General features: G+C 47.0%; 1 protein-coding gene across 2 annotated transcripts in view; it reads right to left on the bottom strand.

Annotated features, from left to right (window-relative positions):
- LOC308069723 (uncharacterized protein) overlaps positions 1 to 13,119 on the bottom strand; it is a 90,612-nt gene that overhangs the window by 38,129 nt on the left and 39,364 nt on the right. The window contains exons 6-7 of one of the 2 annotated variants that reach the window (XM_080402549.1): positions 10,728 to 13,015; positions 9,449 to 9,556 (exon numbers count right to left, since the gene is read on the bottom strand). In XM_080402549.1, coding sequence (XP_080258675.1) covers positions 9,449 to 9,556; positions 10,728 to 10,835 — 216 coding nt within the window. In that variant the 5' untranslated portion in view covers positions 10,836 to 13,015. Of the gene's footprint in view, positions 1 to 1,625; positions 5,157 to 9,381; positions 9,557 to 10,727; positions 13,016 to 13,119 lie in introns of those variants that run through there. The other variant, XR_013930498.1, reaches the window with a different exon arrangement.

Raw genomic sequence — 13,119 nt, 5'->3', positions numbered from 1 at the left:
GCTGATCACGTTCTTAAAAGAAGTACAGTTAAAGGAGGACACACAGCATATATTTTCTTTGCCTTAAGAGATGGTTGTAAATTAATTTACATATCACAAAGAGGGATTATTTGGCTTGATATGTTATATAATTACCCAGACCAGCCGGTGGGGTAAATCACACCCAAAACTGAGCTCCTGCTCCACTGCACAGATGGGATCTCTCTCCCCATACCCACACGATCAGTCTTGGTCCCGACATTTTTCTATGTACACAAAGTGGGTATCTTAAATGATGTGACCTTCCTGCCAAATACATATGACCTGCTAAAAGTTTACACTTGCAAGGAGAGCAGAATAAAGGTCTGTACCGTATCTAAACAGGAATCCTTCCAAGCATGTGCTCTCAGACAGGCTTGGGGGTGTGGAAGAAAGGTTAAATGGTAGGAACTCGGGAAACCTGGGTCCTCTATTCTGCTTGGGCCACAAATTTCCCAAGAAAGTTTGGCTCCTGACCTCAATTTCTTCCCCTAAAAGCATGAAAAGGTATCTGATGCTTTGTCCAAGTGCTCATGTACCACTAAAAACTGTCTGGGATCCTAGGTCCTTAGATTAACTCAGAGTCTGGTACCTGAAATCATACGTAGTCACTTCAGACCAGATTAAAAACCAAACACACACATGTAAGTGATGTGACAAAGCATGTCTCTGGTCAAGCAAGGATCTAAACCCAGGGCTCTAGTTAATGCCCAACTTATTTCTAAAAGGGTCTGTCTGTGCCTACATTTCCCAAGCTATCAAGTGGTATGAAAAGGACTCTGCCCTCTGACAGGCACGAAGCCAAGCTACACATGCTCAGATATTGCATTGATGTGTCCAGAACCAGGCACTGGTAGCAGTTACAAGAATCACAAATTAGAAATTAAAACTACTTTTAATAGCATAGTAAGCCACAGTACAAGCAGGGCCAAATCTCTTCCAAGTTCAGCTCCGTCACGGCCTGGTTGCAGTAAGGGCTGCAATAGGAAGGCTTTGGGGACAATTCATTACGGCAGCCAGCAGTGAAATGCAAACAGAACTGGCTCCCACATCAGAGCTGAAGGCCAGCAGACTGCCGGATCACTTAGTCTGACCTCCTGCATGGTGTCAGCTTTAATCTGTCACCCAGTGTTTCCTCTCAAGCCTCACAGCTTGAGACTGACTAAAGCACAACCTCCAGAAAGTCTCAGCTTAATCGGCTGAAGGAGACCCTGCCACCGGCCCCAAAGGTCAGCCCCCCTTCCTGCGAGCGGGGAGGAGGCCTGGCTCAGGTCACCGCACTTGTCACTTGTCACCGGAGGTGGAGGAGGAGGCGAGTGCCTCCACTTTCCAGAGGAAGTCCCACGCTGGGTTTTGCAGCCCGGCTCACATCAGCACCTACGTCGTCTTTGTCACGGCGATGGCAGGGGAGATCCGCCAGCCAGGCGTGCGCAGAAGGCTCCCGACCACAGCATCCCGCATCCTGCAGCATCCTGCATCCCGCATCCTGCAGCATCCCGCATCCCGCAGCATCCCGCAGTGTGGCCAAGGCAGCAGCGTGGCCAAGGCAGCACGGCTGGGACTGGTCCAGGAGGATGCACCCACTGCGGCAGACCCTGCGGCTGTGGGGGGAAACCACATACAGCCCCTGTGAGAGAGGGGCAAGGAAGGCTGCACGCTTCTGTGGCAGGAAAGTGGTCTGTATGATGCTACTGACTGATGGGGGGGCTGAGGAATCCGCCTGCCTTTCCTGGCAGCTCAGCACCCCTCTTGCCAGCTCACTGCCTCCCCCTTTGGTTCCCCCATCCCCAAAGCACTTTGCTGGTGCAGCTGCAAGCGGTGGTGGGGTCTTGCCCTGAAGCTGATCTGGGTTTGCACACACAAAATTCCATCCAAACCCAAACCAAAGCCTAGGTTTTTTTAGCAGGGTTATGTTCAACCCCAATAGCACAACAGAGGGTGAAATGACATGCCATGGTGGAGCTGCTGCGACCAAAAGTGGGAAATGCTCTTCCCCTTCCCACCCCTGCTCATCCCTCTCCCTATCGCTGCTCCTGGCAGAAGTTCCCATCCATCCTTTGTGCTGGCTTTGGGGCTCCTAAGACCTGTTTCAGCTCATTAATCCAGCAGCAAATGATCTGTTTTGACTTGTTCTTTCTCTCACTGAGACACTCTGTGAACCCAGGTTAAACCACTCTTTGTAACGTCCTAAAAGAACCCTCCAGTGATTTCAGTGGTTGGGTTCACAGCACAGGCCACCCATGGCTGCCCTGTGTGGGGCAGGGGGACAGCACGCAGCGGGTGGGCAGGATGAGAGCAGGGCTCAGGGCGGGGGGACCCTCTCAAACCAGCTTCATCTCCAAAGGAAAACAGTGGAAACAGCAGCTGGACACAGCACCAGCTGTAATAATTCCAAACAAGGCTGCATGTTCTGCAGTAAATAAGGTGTGTTTGTTTTTTAACAACAGAATAAAACCAGCCAGACCTAGAAGAGCACAGACAACAGCAAAGCAACCTGATTCCTAAAAACCTGCTTAAATTATTCCTAAATGTGTGCATTTAGGTGCTGCATGTGGCTCTCCTGGTAAGTCAGTGATTCTGTCGCTATTTGACCTTAGGGACCTTTGCCAACCTCCAAATTTTCACCAAAACAGACCCCTTTTTCACTTCTAAGTCACTTCTGTGAAAGATCAGAGTCAATGGCGAAAATGCCTGAAAACCTTAATGTTTGAGAGCGGGGTTAAATAATTTGACAAAATTATCTACAGGGAGACTTGCAATGCTGGGAGAAAAGAGGACCTACATTTTCCACAGTTCCCAATGCAACAGTAACATACAGTTTTTCAGAAAAGTCAAGGATAAAGTTCAGACTGACAGTTCAATAACTGACCAGGCCCAGTGCTCCTCACGGCTTGCTCCAGCGGCGAAGTAGTACTGCACACACAGCTGGCATTTGTGCCCTGACTGTTTTGCACAGAGGAAGCACCAACTGCCCCGATTTCCCTGCTCTGGTGCCCACAGATACCCTGTGGCCCAGCTCGGTTGCCAGAGCAATTACGTCTCCTAATCATCTGATCATCTCTCTGCGTTATTTCTGAACTGGAGAGCTAAATGTACTCAGCCTTTACGACACATTCACCTGGTTGTCGTATCTCTGCTTGCCCCAGCAGAGCACGTGGCACATGCCTGCACTGGAGCACTGCTAGCAGGAAGGCCTGGGCAAGGGACCACCCTGGGGGTACCACGCTGGGATGCCCACCGATGCACATTTCAATCTGCTGTAGGTGCCTCCAGGCATTTGGTTTCTGAAAAAAAAGGCTAAAATTAGCTGTCCAGGTGAAAGCCCTATTTTTCCACAGATCTTGGTAGTTGATTCTTACTTTGGCTTCTTCTGCACTACAGGGGTCCGTTTGCCCTCCTCCCCCAAACACCACAATGCTTTCTCCATTATGAAGCTGAAACCCCTCTGCGAAACCCTGGTGTTAAGTGTGCTTTAGTTCCATTGATAATTACTGAATAATTAAAAGATAAACCTAAAGAATGTTGAGTACTTCTTTCTCCTTCCTCTCCCTCCCAACTTTACAACACATTGATAAGATAATTAGCAATCGTTTAACATCTGATTTTTGTGTTTATTGTTGCTGTTGCTGTAATATTTTTGCCTTTTAAAATTCCAGTACTTGGCTTTTCAAAAGGTTGTGTGGGAGAGAAGTCTGCATCCTTGCCAGGGCCCCAAGGATACGCTTTATATCTGGACTACTTAAAATCTCCCTAGCTGTCAGGGCTTCTGTTGCAGCTTCCATCGTTTCTGTTTTGTCATTGTGTATGACCTTAGTCCAGAAATGTCACTTTAAGACAAGAGTGGCACAGCTTTCTCTCTTTCTTTTCCTGTTGGAAAACTTTGTTTAGTAACTTTAAATTCAAAGGTCTCTTCTGCATTTGCGAAGTGTGAACTGGGACCAAATTTCCTACATGAGTCAGACCAGAAAATTTTACCAATTGGCTAATAACAAAATAAGAAGAGAGGATATAGGATGCACATTGCTGTGACTTTGAGGAGCTCCTGTTTGTGCTTTATTCTAAACACTGGGAAACAAGTTTCCAAGTGCCTGGGCACTGCAGCAACAGCACTCTTCACCCTGCTGCTGCAGAGCATGCCTGGAGTGGTGCTGAACATGATTTGCTGTTCTGAAGGTGCCTTAATGCAAAACAAGAGTATGTTGAGAATCAGCATCTATATATACACCAGACATCAACAGCAAACGCAAGTGTTCAGGCATGATCCTGTCTGAATTCTGTGCTGGGGTGCCCACCTGTCAGTGTCATACTTAGATCATCTGATGACTCACTGAGGTCTTCTTCACACAACAATACCAACTGTCTTTAAGCTCTGTGACGGTCTTTGCTGACGCAGCCACTGCCCAGATGTCTTGGAGACAGACTGCATCGCAGAAAAGCTGCAGAAACTCCAACACCCCCCCTCAAAAACCTGACTGAAAGTCATCTAAAAGCTTGGTAGAAGCACAGAGCCTTCCCAGGAATCCCTTCAGGACAGCAATCCTTCTCAGGAGGATTACACTAAACCACTTACTCAGCTATACCAGACTTCATGGCACAGCGCTGTGCTAATCCTCAGAAGACAAACACCTCATGCGATGGGAAGTCACTGTGGTGTAAGTACTCGCGTGTAATAAAACCTGCAGTGAAATGATGCTACCAATGCGTTCGTTACAAAGTCCTGTTATGGGGATCAGTCCTACCGCTGCCGCTCAGGTAGACCTGTTAACTAAGGGGGTCGACTTACATTTGAACAAGCTGCCATCAGACACCCGCAGAAAACCAGCTCAGGAACTTTTTGTTTTTGAAACAGATCCTTCTCTATCTATGCATGGCCAGCATTAACAGAAGTCCTCCACTGCTGTCACTTATTGGCATGTGACGATCTGAAGAGTCCCAGCTATGATGTCCCCAGTGGCGCTGCCCAGGTGATGCAGAGATCCGGTCCCTCTTCATCGTAGTGGGGAGGACTCATGCTGTTCCCCCAGCCAAGCCTGAAAAATCTCACCTTTCATTTTATTATTCAAAACATTTTCAGTTTTGCGGAGGAGGGTTTGCTGATATTTCAGAAATGAGAAGACAACTGCTTCGTGATCTTGTAACTAGGGAGCAAACGAGAGCTTGTTAGAAAATGGGAAAGGATTGCGGGGGAGTTGCACTTTTCCCACCTAACTCCTGTGGTTTTTTTGCATTACAATTCAGTAGCTTAAACAAGGCTTCTACTAAAGATCTTGTGATGTATTTTCCAGGAAGCCCATTTTCTCGGGAGTCATAGCAATACCTAAGACCCTCAAGAGTTAATACCAAAAGTAAAAGCACGGGTTTCTAGTTCACAGGACTAAAAAATGTGGGGACTAGGAAGCCTCAAAATTTAGAGCCAGGTCACCCATCAAAAACAACACACCCTGAAATCACAGCTTTTTGTTGTTGTTTTTGGAGGGTGTAGCTAAGGGCTTTTTATTGCTTGTGCTTTAACTCCCAAGCACAGTGAGCAGTGTTACTGTGAGTACTAATCAGTTTCCCTGCATGCTGCCTTGGGAAAGAAAACCAGAAATGGTTGTCCCATGTGGGATAAATCAGCATGTACCTCTAAAGATAATGCTTCCTGGTCCGTATATTGTAAGGCCAGACACAAGCATAAAATTCCTGTAGCCATTCTGGCTGAGCTGCGGTTGAGGTATCCAAGTGCTAGCAGACCAGAGAGCCTGCCCACTTCTCCTGCTAACATCAGTGCTTTGCCTGAGCAGCAGTCACAGGGCTCTTTCTCAGGCAGTGGCATCTCCTCCAGGGAAATCCCACTCAACTCTGTATCCTGTTCCTTGCCAAGTGCTGGGTTTTGCTTTGCAGTCCCTCCATCAGCTGAGGGGCCAGCACTTTTGCTGGACCTGTTTGGTCTCTTTCAGCTGGGCATAAGGCAGAGTAACAAATAAATATGCAGATGACATTTTGTGCTAGAATTTAGAGTCTCCTTTCCTCCCCCTTCTCTCAGCATTTTGTATGGAGAAAAGCTGTCAAAGATAGGTACTAGAATCTGGTCACTCCATCCAGCGTGTATGGCTCTTTTCTGTTGTAATATTGCTACATTTCATCTACTCAGGGGCTTTGGAAGAACAGGGTGCCTAAAATACTTATTTACACTTGTGGAGCAACAAAAATAAAGTTAAAACCCCAGCTGTAGACAGCTCTCTATGAAGTTTGCTATTGATGCTGCATGTGCTCTTTGCTAGGGAGTTATTTTCCTCTTAAGGGAAGTGTAAGAGAAGCACAAGGCCTGTTAAAGAAACCTTTTCTATCCAACTGTTAAATTGTCTGGGATTTCTCCTAGTGACAAAGCTGCACTAGACTGGTTACAAACTCCATTATAAGGAGACAATTGTGAAGAGTCACCTTGAAAGTAATTAATCTTATCTAAGTCTTTAATTGTAAATGCATGAAATCATAATATGCGAAGCTTAAGGGCGCTTAATTTGCTGCTGAATATTGGTAATAGGCTAGGATTTGTGTCACCTTACTGATCTGTGTTTACACAACACCACCGAGCAGACAGGCTTAAGGAAAGGATCACATTGCCTTTGATAAGGGATATGCCAACTATCTCCTAACAGCCTGACAACAGGGAGGAAGGGAATGAACTTGCTCCCTTCGATTCAGAGGTGTGGGCTGTGCACAGGTCTCCAACCCATTTAAGACAGAAGATTTGCAGGCAATATCCTCCTCTCTGATCTTCTCCCTCAAGAATATCTGGAAGGTGAGAGCCCATCCGAGCAGAGGAGACATGGGTGCCATCTTTTCCTTAGCCTTGGCCACACCTAGCCATGTTCCTCCCTTCCTCCAGAAGGCAAGCGTATAGGGAATTAATCACCTTTTCCTCATAGCATTACCTCTTTCCCAGCTGTTTCCCAAACTGACTCGCTTTCCAGCCACACCAATGCTAGTGTTGGCTCGAAGGAGGGAGCAAGACCACAGCAACCCTGACTTACATCCACATGAAGATGCTGTGATGCTGCATGTCCCATTGCTGTGTCTGTTAAGGCTGTGCCCATTTTCAGGTACCCAGATGCCCCAGGACAGATATGAGGAGCTCCTCAGGAGGAAGGGTCTCATTGCCTTACGTGCTTGCATGAGCCAAGTACACTGCAAGCGGCCCAGAAATACACAACAGAAGCCATCGTTGCTCTGGCTAGCAAACTACGTGCAGAGAGCCAGCCAGTCATTTTTAACTGAACAGTGGGGAGGACCTGCAGTGTAAGTCCATTCATCCACACACACATTCTCCCTCTCCCCCCTCCCTCTCCCAAGAATGTAAATGCCACATCTTTTGTATTTCTTAAAATATCCCTTGTTAACATAATGAAGCCATTGACAGTAACCTCAAGTCAGCATCCTACTGCAATTCTGACAGTTCAGCAGCATCCTCACTGCTCCAAGGAATTGGAAAACACAAGCAGTGCGGAAAACACAAACATCAATGTGCAAAACAAACACATCTGATGTATCAAAGCAGCAAAAAAAAGCCTCCAGAGGCTGCAGGGAAAGCACCAATTTGTTGGGGAGAGCAAACCCAGGGGACATAATGAGCTGGTGAGGCACGGTTCAGCTTCTGGGGATTCAGAAGGTAATTAAAGAAGGCAGAAGTCAGCAGAACAGCATATTACACCGTGACTTTGTTAAAGTCATCAGCACTTACCCCCTACTGAGAAGTCTTCTTTCCCTCTCCCCCCGCCCCCGGCACATTTTATTACCAAAACCCAGGGTGATATCACATAAATAGAGAAGTTAATTTTTAAACTTTCTCAAAATGCAACTTGGAATCTTAGACTTTCTTGCGGGAAATGCATAGAGGAAATAAAAGAAAATCAAGTAAGAAGGTTCTGAGTCAGACAGTGAAATGAAGTGAAACTTCAGCTGCAAAACTTCATGGATTTGTATGGCTGGGGGAGCCCACAGCAGCATTTTGGTCTCTTGCCAGCATAGGCAGCAGCACGAAACCCACCACCATAGGGTTAGATCAGTTCGTATCGGCCACAGGCTCTGCTGAAAGCAGACCTGATACCTGGCGACTATACAGCTCTGTCCTGAGTTCAAAACAAGTGTTTATTTTAAACATCAATAAAACAAATACCTGTCTACAGTTGCTTGCCACAATATACCGATTGGGATAGAATATACCTGACACTGAAGAGTACGCAAGGCTAAAGGGTTGCTTTCAAGCTAGTATGGTTGTATACTTCCACATTTTAAGGTCCTTGGAGATGGAGCTTTGGTAGGAGACCTGTTCTCTCTCATTTGCTTTTTCATTTTCACTCATAGCTAAATATCCTGGCCAAAACTGGACAAAAGCCCATCGTTATGAGAAGGAGTGATGTCATGGCATTTCTGAGCAGTCAGGGTACTTGGGCATTGCAGCAGTGTGTTGCCATTACTGCAGTAACCAGAATATTAGGAGACTTTTCCAGAACGACGCAATACAGAGAACAGCAGGCTTCCCTATGCTGCTTTGCAAGGCCAGCACCACATGGCCCAATACATCATCCCAGATGAGGCCAGACCCTCTTTGCAAGCCTACACTTCCAGAAAAAAGATCAAAGCTGTGGGAGTACTTTTACATATAGACAGAACTGCCTCACTCCATTCTGCTGCATGAGAGAGGGTCTTTGTTGGAGAATTGCTTTTATGTCAAGAGAGTAACCTTCCACTGCCTCCACCCCATTCCCAGCCACGCTGACCTTCGTTACACCTTGACTCTTTCAGCCCATCTGGCTATAAATTAGGACAGACAGGTTACACCCTTTTCTTTTCCTGCAACGCACACGAACATCTCAGCAGTGCTGTTGGCACATAAAAGCTTTTGCCCTTTCTGTTTCCCTCCCTAGATAATGAGCCATCTATTAAGGAGGCAAATGCAGTTTTAGCTGGTGATATCTTATGTAATTATGTGGGTGAACAACACAGACAGAGAGAACAGAAGGTGGTGGAAACCAAGAAAAGCCAAACAGGCACAATTTCCAGAGCCTCCGAGAACTGTAATGTCACCAGGGCTCTTCCCCTTTGTTATATCCCACCACTCCAAAAAAAGGTTTGCTCCCCACAACTCCAAAGCAGTTTTCTCCTGCACCTGTACCGTATCAGAATAATTTTAAATGATCCTCAAAGTCCAGCCTATCCCACCAGCGTCACATTGTCACATCAACCAGCTTAGGACAGCTGGACATCAACCAGTCCAGTCTTAGACCTCAAATCCCAGAGGAACAGGGGCTTGTCTGAGATCTATGTGTCTCATCAATCTCCCACTCTTAACTGTCAGCCAAATAATAACTTTCCACTCACTTGATTTCTTTGGTATAATGTTCACCATGTGTTTGCGTGCTGTTCCTTAGCTTGTGCCTATATTCACCTGGACTTCCAGATGCACTCTGGTCAAAACTGGTGCGACCAAGGCTTCCACCCTTACTTGGCCAGGAAATATTGCAGAGGCAGTCTTCTGAACAGGAAAACAGTAATCCTGGTAACAAACACAGAACAAGCGTATAAGAAACACAAGAAGTTACAACATTTTTCAGAGCTAGGGAAGTACGAATAGAATGAACATTCACAGTTGGCAGCTGGATTTGGGTCCCAAACATTGCTTTGCCTCAGTGCAGAACTGTGATTTGCTCTAGATGTGGGTGCAAATTTACCCCAAGTCTTATATTTCTGAGGGTAACTGTAAGTTTGGCCTCGGGATGAAAAGAAAAGGTTTTGGGTTAAGTTTTGGGCAAACTGCTACTGATCTTACCACTTTGTTATTTTTACTCCACTTACTCATCCATCCCTACCCTAAAACTGACATAAGCTTGGCTCGCAGTCCACTCCTGTGAGATCCACTTGTAGCTGCCAGCCCTGCATGCACACACACATTAAATCTTACCTAATGAATAATTACCAGGGGCCTGGGACATTTCATTCGCCTGATAACAGCACACACCTCAGGGAATGAAATAACGTTTCGAGGCTGGACACAAATGCACGTAACACAGAGATGTCACAGTTTACCCTACATGGCAGTCATTGCAAAGCCCAGACACAACATGAGGAAACAGGTAGGAGAAAAAGTGTCCTATGGGGCTATACTCTGTGTATTAACCTGGGAACAGGCATTTTTTCCTTGGAAGATTTTATAATTTAGGACAACAGTGCATAGATGAGATGAAGTATTGCTATTCTCACCTCACAGATTGGAAATAGATGCACAGAAATGAGAAATTATTTGCACAAGATTGCACAAGAACTCGGTGGCAGAGCCACAGACCCTTCCTCCTTTGCACCCATTTCTCGACGCTTTACCTACAACATTTTCCCTCGTTCTAGTTGTGTGTGAACCAAAGAAAGTTCAGAGTGGGGAGTTTTGCACAGCAGGAGCACCCAGACTTTCAAACGGAAGCTGGAAATCCTGCATGATGTGCTGTCTTAGGTCTGGGGCTATGTCCTGGGGCACCCAGCACCAAGAAAATAGGTGCTTTCCTGGGATGCTCACTCCAGAGAGCTGTTACACTGCCTCCTCTTCTGCAGCAGGAGTGGATACGATCACCTGCCCATTACATAGCCACAGCCTTTACATCCAGTCTGGCTGTCTTCCTCGTTTTTATTTCATGCTGCTGAAAAATATTTGGTTGATGGCACTGGACTCCACTTACCAACATGCTGGAGTGATGAGACCTCTCTTTCACCTCGCCCAGCCAATGCAGGTGCGCCAGGATGTCCTGGGACCAGCTTGAGGGCTGGGGAGGCAGTTCGGTTTCCATTGTACACTCCCGTATCAGCCTCTCAGACAAAAATGCAAAGAAAAGGCTGCCAAGTGGAAGAGGGCAGGGAGGCAGGCGCACACTTGTCTAACCGGATTTGCAGTGACCCCGCGTTGCTCACCCACAGGCCAACAAGCACTCTGCTGCTGGTACAGGGTTGGTTTCCCTCCTGCCAAACGGACCTAGATTTGTGCTGGTAACAGATTTGCATCCAGTAACATGCTGTAGTCTTTGCTTCTAATTTCTTGCATGGCTGACTCCTTCGCCCACCGTGTTAGAAGGCAATTTGAGTGCAAAATGTGAAAAAGCATCATGCAGGAGGCAGAATGATACTGGGGAAAATAGCACAGGATCCTGTTAATAAAGACTACATGGGAAGGAGCATTCAGAGAAGGTACTGAATTAATGTTATGGACAGCTTTAACTTTGGATGCAATGTAAATAGGTACACAGAATACAGCAGTGAATATGTTTTCCAATCTCTAAAAGGCATAGTCTATAAATAGACTTAAGTCTACTAAAATATCTTTTAAGACCCATGAAAGCATTCAGTAAAGACATCAAATTGTATTTATCCCTCAAACTCATCACAAAATGGCTACAGCCTTTCCCTTTTTTTCTCCCCCCTTTGAAAAACAATAGGAAACAAACTGGTTTATCTTCCCGTACCTGCTGTAAATACCTCTATGGCAAGGTAATTGCTAAGTGCATTGTGTTGAACAATTCGTTACTTTGTTAGAGGAACATTTGTCATGCCTTTTGGAGATGGCAGAAGATAATTGTCCTGTGACCTTTGGAAAATGAAATCAGTGGCATTACTCAGAAGCCGAAGTCGAGAAGTTTAAAAACAGATTTAAGAAGGGTTCCCATGCCTCCTGAAAAAGACACAATCTGCACTCCCACCGAAGCCAAGCTAGCCTATTCCAGCTCTTTTAGACCATTAATGATTTGTGCCTAACTAGCACTCAGGGTAGGTGATTCACCCATGCAAGCGCTGCAGGGCTCCCTGTCCTGTGCACAGCCCAGCTCTCCTCATTGCAGCAGTACAGGACACCACACCGTGGGCTGCCCGTACTGGAGAGAAGATCATGAGCTCGATTGTGTGCTACAAACAAAAGGAGAGCCATTATCAGACGCTGCCTTGCCAGGCTGCATAGAAAAAACGCCTCTGCAAATTGCATAATGCCCCTGGATGTTCCCAGCAGTGCCATGGCAGGCCCACGGGGCTGGCGCTCGGACAGGGAGGAAGCCGGATCTCCTCCCTCCCTCCCTCCCAGCATGGGAAAGCTCAGGAGAGCTGTTGTGCAGGCAACCCCCCCCCTCACTTATCTCCTGGGAAAGAGCTGTGCGGCTCTGGAGTGACGTCTGATGCACAGAGTTGTGGTCACGGATCAGAGGGAGCCTGGCACGGCAGCAAGATGCAGCACCGAGCTTTGGGGAGCACCAGGCAGGGGAAACAGGAGAGATGCCACATTCATCCTCCTTGTGTGTCTACCACGTCCCTGTCCCTCAGCCTGCGCTCGTCTTGTTCACTGCGTACCCCAGTTTCGATCAGTCCCTCTGTATTACGATGGGAAACTGACTGAAGGACAGGCAAGCACTAAATACAAAGCCTGTGTCGACTGAAGACCCTGTCTCACACTCGGCATGGAAGAGGGGTCGTCTAACAACACAGTAAGGCCCATGCGATACCTTGTTCTTTGCCGTTCAGGAGTCGGATGACTGTGCCTGCACCAAGGAGGGACGGGAAGGAAAGCACAGCTGGGGCAGAGGGAGGGGGCTGCTCGGCTGCCTCAGAGGGACTGTCAAAATGCAGCGTGAGGCTGAAATCTCCAAGGGGCACAAAATTCCCAACGGAATGCCAAATGCCAACATTACCAGCCAATGCTGAGTGGGCAAGATTTCACCATGAGCGACTGTGACTGTGATAAGCAGTGTGTGTGACCTACCCGGCTTCATCTCACTTGCCTGACAGTCCATATGCTTGGAATGCCTCCTTCTCCTCCTCCTCCTCCTCCTCCTCCTCCTCTGCTGTTACTGGTGGCACCAGGGATTTATGAGGCAGCAGGGAGCATTTCCTAATATTGGTTGGGTGTAACTTTCCAGCATGACTGATGGTGCTATTAAATGTGGCAAAGGGAAGAGCACAAGTGGGAAGGCAAGAGAGAGTACTTCAAACCCTGAAGATGAATGATAAGTGATATTAAATAGTTCTATGTATGCAAAATAAATGTTTGAAGCTTGCAAGGCTATTGTTACAGACGTTGCTGGCTTATTAGAAAAG

Source organism: Falco punctatus, assembly GCF_963210335.1.
Source record: "Falco punctatus genome assembly, chromosome: 9".
NCBI lineage: Eukaryota > Metazoa > Chordata > Aves > Falconiformes > Falconidae > Falco > Falco punctatus.
Note: the sequence above shows the minus strand (reverse complement) of the source record. Positions and strands in the feature narration are given on the sequence as shown.